The sequence below is a fragment of the Mesitornis unicolor genome, unplaced genomic scaffold (genome assembly GCF_000695765.1).
Source record: "Mesitornis unicolor isolate BGI_N332 unplaced genomic scaffold, ASM69576v1 scaffold48866, whole genome shotgun sequence".
In the NCBI taxonomy this organism is placed as follows: domain Eukaryota; kingdom Metazoa; phylum Chordata; class Aves; order Mesitornithiformes; family Mesitornithidae; genus Mesitornis; species Mesitornis unicolor.
Window position 1 is genome coordinate 23,140 of NW_010190096.1, and position 6,746 is coordinate 29,885.

At 37.3% G+C, this 6,746-nt stretch overlaps 1 protein-coding gene across 1 annotated transcript in view; it reads left to right on the plus strand.

Moving 5' to 3' along the window:
• Positions 1-5,949, plus strand: part of LOC104542070 (sodium-driven chloride bicarbonate exchanger-like) — a gene marked incomplete at both ends in the record, with an annotated part of 17,718 nt that extends 11,769 nt beyond the window's left edge. Inside the window, one exon of the mRNA XM_010186276.1 lies at positions 5,789-5,949. Within this exon, the coding sequence (XP_010184578.1) occupies positions 5,789-5,949 (161 nt within the window). The remainder of the gene's footprint in view (positions 1-5,788) is intronic.
• Positions 5,950-6,746: the final 797 nt, after the last annotated feature.

Consider the following 6,746-nt stretch of genomic DNA (forward strand, 5'->3'; position numbering starts at 1 on the left):
GTATTTGTTGACAGTGTTCCTCAATGGTACCCAGAAGTCTGAGGACCACACTTCTGGTGTCAGTAGGATAAAAACTGTGGAATTTCTGAAAGGATTTTGTGGGGAACTGCGTGTGTGTGCTCTTTGGTGTGAATATGGCTTTTAGCTTTCCTTTTAATTTTGCTGCAAATTCCTGCTTTCCCAGAGGGTCACAGAATTTTCTATGACCTTCCCTTCCCTTTTGTGTCCACAGGAGGCATAGATAGATGCTAAATATAGAGCTTTACACATAGAAAAGTCTCGTATAGGGATTATGCTGCCAAATGAATGTAGTAGTGTTCCTAAATAATCTTATTAATATTCAGAGAGAGAAAATCTAATCAAGTTAATCATCTGCAGTGTTCTCATACTGATTAGGAATATATAGGACCTCTTCTAGGAAGGGTATCAGCTTCTATTGTGCTATAAAGTAAAAATCACTGTGGCTTATGCTATTTTTAAGCAGGGAAATAGTGGCTTCTTTAGTTCAACCAATAACAATCCCTTTGCAAAGCATCAAAGAACTGTGGTTTTGAAAAATTATAACCATTTTTATTCAGATAAATACTTAAGATGTAATTTGAAAGGAATAGGTGAAATAAATAAATTTCTGTTTAGATTTTCTCTGTATGTATAGTCTTTCCAATCAAAAAGTTTTATCAGAAATCGGATGAGATTGTTTAAAACAGCCAAGAAAACTTTATTTTTGTGGTTCAGAAAATACAAGAGTGAAGTATAAAATAGCTAATAGTAAAAATTTCTTTAAGTTTAGAAATAAGCTGAAAACAGAGAAAGAGTGGGGCTGCCATGCAGAAAAAAATTGGTCAAAACAAATTATTCTTTCAGTTTGGATCAAAAAATTTCAGACAGCCTTTGCCATGGGGTGGCTGACTGTTAGAAAAAGAGGAGATGGCAGTGAAATGGCCAAATTCAAAATGAAGGCAAGAGTCAAAGTGCTCTATTTGTGCAAATAACAGGGTGCAATAATTTCCATTCTAGAAAGCTGAAAGAGCGAGTGTTTCATGTGGTAAATCTTGTCTCTCTGTGAATCTGTCCGGTGAGTTATTGTGCAAACACAGCAACACTGTTCAAGAAAGGATAAAAATGATCAGAACGAACGGAGGCCTGATAGTCAGATTTCAGAGCTGTGCAAGGCTTAGAACAATATCTGAAGGAAAGAATAATTGTAGACTTGGAGCTAAGTGGAAAATTGGATAAAGTGCAATATAGTGGTGTATCATGTCAGACTAACTTAATAATGCTATTTAGTCAGATAATTGATTTTTGCCTTTTTCTGACAAAGGAAAAACAGTGGATCTATTTTTTTATTTATTTAGTGAAGCATTTGATATGATACAGCAGTGGGGATTTATTACTTAAACTGTTCTAATGTAACAAGTTGTAGCTGGGATAAGGAACTGATTGAAGAGGTGCAGCAGGTCATGCTGAAAGATAAAACTATTAGTGTGGAAGGTAGTGACAACTAACTTGAAGAATGAATCCTAGCTTTCTTATTGAATGGCAAAAAATAGGGTTATAGTAATGAAACTTGCTGATGATAAGAAATTAGAAGGTATTGTTACTCTCGAAATAGATAAGGATATACACAAAGAGCAAGGTGACTGAGTAGAGTAATAGAAATGGGATGGTGTTTAATATGCAAGATCATATACTTGCAAACTAATACAATGGATCGTTTGCAGTTTTGGTGGTTGATTCAGGAGTTCAGAAATACTGAGTTGATTAAAAGCATGGTACGGAGAGGATACACCCTGAGTTTGTTGCTCTTCCAGCCTTACTGTATGTTTTCCATCTGCATGGAAAGTGCCACTGGAGGAGTTTGTAAATCTTACTGTCTGATTTGGACATAGTTCAAGTGAAGGTAGGTGAATTTAAATGCGAACGATACACAGGAGGACTTGGTCATTAATTGCATTTAATGACAGTGATGGCACTAAGTGGTTCTGTATTCATTTCACCAAGCTCTGAATGGGCTGAAGAGTTGGCTTGACTCCGATGCAGTAAATCTGTGTCTTGATACTTTCAGTTCAGTTGAAAGTGCATGCGCAGGTCAGCCTTAAAAGTTTTTTAAAATATCTTGAGCAAACTGTGTAAAACTACTTGAGACGTTAAACGGCAAAAGTAAACATATTAAAATGTGTCTTATTCTCTGAGAAACTCAGAAGAATAGAAAATCGACAAACTTGGCATCCATGCCTTTACTTGGATTTCAAAACCATTTCTGCGCTTGAATTTTGCCCATGAATTCAGAGAGTGGTTAAAATGGTGGTGTGATTTTTAAAACCGCTTGAATGCTTAGAACTGAACGACTGTGTGGGAAATTAGAGATTTGTTTGTTTTGAATTTTCCGCTGCTGTTTCTCATTTGATATGTTAGATAAGGATTATCTGGCATAACAGAGGAATATTTCTGAAAAGTTAAAAGGTGACAAACATGATTTTGCCTTGATGAGATGAGTGAACTCATGTAATGCTTATTAAAATAAAACTAGAAGTTTATTCCAAATGTAGAGTTCTCTCAGCTGGGTATGATTTATGTTCATGGAGTAGCCTGTTGGCTCATTAAGTAATAATGTATGATAATGTGTTTAAACACAAGTGTTAATAACAGTAGGAATTTGGATGCAACCCATAAAATTACACTATTCACATTGATTGAAGCTCAGATGGAGATGATCATGATGGCAAATACAATTATTTGAACAGTAGCAGTAGTTTCCTATGGATTTTTATGTTGTGTATAAGCTTTGATGTCTGATTTGACACCATAAACCCTAATGAAAGCTGTTTCCATGATTTAGACTTTTCTTGTCCATGTGTCCCTACTACGTTAGAAGCTCTGGTTGTGAACTTGGCTCTGTTCAGTCACCTGTCTTAATGAAACTTTTAAGAACATGTTTGTCTTTTATCACTCATTTAAAATCTGTTTAGAATTGGTCAGGATATTCAAAATAGCTAATATCAAGGACAGACTGCAGATATATATATATATAATCAGATATCAGTATAATCAGGTAAGCAGTGTTGAAGACTATTTACACAGACAGAAGGTAATGATGGTATGAGGTTTCTGATAATATTGTGTAAGAATCTATCCTTGGGTTATTGTTTTGAGGATATATGTGGTGTAATTTTTAATCTCTTTTCAAATCAGTATAAACCAAGATGATGGTGTATCAGAAATAATTGGGAGTACCCAAACACCAAGACTGTAATCTCATAAAACGTTAAAGGAGGTTATAAACATGCACAGAAACAGAGGCGTGAGAAGATAAAAACGTAGATACTTTGCAGAGTCCTGGGAGGCAGTGGTTTAAGCAGGACAATTGGTGCACCATGTTTGTGATGTTATGGCCACAAATAGGTTTGCCATATTTCTAGCTGGGAAACATGAGCACTGTGGGTAAGCTGGGAGCAGCCTCTTCTGATGGAGTTTCTCATTGCAAAATGAGAAAAACGGACACAAACAATGGACACAAGCTGGAACACAGGAGGTTCCACTTAAATTTGAGAAGAAACTTTTTCTCAGTGAGGGTGACAGAGCACTGGACCAGGCTGCCCAGAGAGGTTGTGGAGTCTCCTTCTCTGCAGACATTCAAAACCCGCCTGGACGTCTTCCTGTGTGACCTCATCTGGGTGTTCCTGCTCCGGCAGGGGGATTGGACTGGATGATCTTTTGAGGTCCCTTCCAATCCCTAACGCTCTGTGATTCTGTGGAAAATGAAGAACTTTTTATTTCCTTCTCACGTGTTTCTTGGTAACTTTCCTTTTCAAACCATGGCTTTGAATTTGGTGGGGATGGGGTGTGTTAGTATTTGATGTCCATTTGGACATGGTTTAGAAAATCTATTTGGAAAGCCTCATTTGCATATGCAAATGTAATTGCACGGTTCAGCTCTGTGGAAGCAAATTTTTGTGTGTGCTGCATCCTTGCTGCTTCTCTGGAGGAATGGATAGATAAAGGAGGTAATAGCCTGGCTAGGCTGGGGAGGCAAGAGAGATTGCAATGAAGAGAGTGGAGAACAGAAGTCTGATGGGAAAGAGGTCTCATGGGCAAAGATGAGATAAGGAAACTGGCCAGCACAGAGGAAATGTAGGAAAAATGTTTAAATACAAAGAGGATGAGAGGACTAGACACAGGAGATTGGAAATGTTGGAGGAGCTGAGGAGTTTGGTGCAAATTGTGTATGTAAGTGGCGGGACAGTGATTAGGAGGCAGCTGGTACAGTTAGAAGAAAAGGAATGCATGAGGAAGGAAGCAGATATGCTGGTGATGAGTGGGTCACTGAAGCAGTGGTTGCAGGGTGGCATCACAAGGAGAAGTATCTGGTACACAGGGACTGAAAGGAGGGAAGTATCTAAAATATGGGTACACAGGCATATTTTACAAGTAGGAGCAGAGCTAGGCAGGTGGGCCAGGAACAGATGAGGACAGTTGTGTTCAATGCGTTACTGGACTGCGAGGGCTGGTAAAACTGGAAATTGCTCAGCTTTAGAGGTCTTAAGGCTCTGTGCTTCCCTGCTGTCTGGAAATAAGTGTGAAGGTGCTGTCAAAGTGTGAGGCTCTGCTTGACTTCTCTGCTGCCTGGTCCATGTGAAATAGCTGAGTGCTGTGGGGTCAAGTGATGGAGCCTTGTGCTGTGGCTGCAGCTGTTGAAACCTTGCCAAGCTGTCTGCATATGCAAGTACAAAGATGTAGTAACTTTAATTTAAAACACTTTTGCATGTGTCAACTGACTTTTCTGGGTTTTTTGTTTGTTTATGTAGTATTCTTTTAACATTTTCAATGTAATTTTCATCAATAAACAAAAAGTTGTGCCACAAAGTTTATCCATCTGCTTGGTAACAAAAGACTTGATCCTCTTATGCCAGTTTCATGTATCCTTTTACTTTACCGAACCCTCTCCAGATTTACACTGAACAGGCAAATGATACTCAAAATAGTGAGATATGATGTTGTTACTGGATTGTAAAGTGCTATTTCATGTCATTCACGTGGCTGTTTTGCCTGAGTAAGGCCCGTACTTTGAAGTTTGAAAGACTGTTTACCAAAGTGTTTAAACATTGCTTGTGTGTGCATGTATGTGACTGTGAGGTTTTGCGTTTTATTTGACTGAGCTTTTAGATGAAAAATAGCCTAGATTTTGCATAATGTTTTACTGCCTTTATGGGTAGCTTAGTGCAGTTAGGTAACTAAGAGCTTAAAATAACAAAGTTTGTAACAGTGTCTTTTGTGAAAATATTAAGGTGGTGGTAATGGACGCAGATCCTGCGAAGTGTGAATATGTCAGTAAATTTACTTTAAATGAAAAATGTCTCTTTTCTGGTGTGTTCAGTCCAAACTGATGACTAAATGGAGAAAGTTCTCTCCTATGTTCTTATTACTTTTTCTTTAGCTTTTCTTTTTTTACTACCGCAAGTTCTTCTCCTCTAACCTTCTCCTACTACTTGTTGTTTTGCCATTGAAATATCATCATATGCCAAAGAATTACGCACGGTTTTTGTAAAGTACAATAATGATTACTTAATATGCTTTTCTTCATCTCTGTGGTCAGAATTTATCTTCACAAATGGTATAATACAGCATTATATAGTAAGAAGCAGGCCAGGGAAGTTTCTCATATTTCTTACAGAGAAAGAATAAAGTGAAATCCAAAGACATGTTTAACAGTGATCTTTCAGTATCCGTGGAAGTAATTTATTTTTCATTCTTATGTGCTGTGGAGTTATAAACTTGGTTGTTTTTACAGGTGGTTGAAGTTTGAAGAAGATGTAGAGGATGGTGGAGAGAGGTGGAGCAAACCGTATGTTGCCACACTGTCACTTCATAGCTTGTTTGAGCTGAGAAGCTGTATCCTGAATGGCACGGTTCTTTTGGACATGAGAGCCAACTCTATAGAAGAAATTGCAGGTATGTATTGGCGTCACATTTATTAGTTATGAAACTCAATCATTAAAAGCAAGTGCTTACAGAATTGCGTACAGAAAAGCTACTGCGTAATAATCAGTTCAGTGTAGAAACTCCTAGGAAATATTTTACTCAATATATATTAGAAAAGAAACTAAGGTCTAACACAACTGGTAAATATTGTTATATTTTTTGTATAGACGTTGCTATTTGCAGAATCAATTTTTATGTAAAGGAGAAAACTAAAAGGGAGCAGAAAGGACAGTTTGGCTCTATTTTGTTAGAGCTGGCGTGTTCTCTGCTTCTGCTGTGTCATCTCACTTTGTGAATGATGTGTGTGCTGCCTTCCACAAACTATGCTATGCTAATTGCAGACAATCAAGCTTAAAAACCTCCTAAATTATAGGGAAATATTCATCATAATTATGTACCATGAAAACAGACCAGTTTAAAGAACATGTCTCTGTGTTGAGAATGAAATCAAGAACAATAATATTAAGCATAAGTTTAAAAAAAATGTTTAAAATACATTAACTTCTTTAACTGAATTTGAATACATTCTTTCAATAAAGGTGTATTTGGCAGTTCTAATTCTAGAGAAGAGCAGAAGCAGAAAGCAAGAGACAACATAATGGATGAGTCTTGTTTCCCAAAAGTATAAGTGAGATTGAGACTGAATGCCAGTTTCTGTGTTCCTGGTGTTTTCCATAAGGATTATAACTAGTTACTACAGGGCACTTATTTTTTGTAGCGCATTTGTTACTGTAATAAACATGACACCCATCTACAAGAAGGGCCAG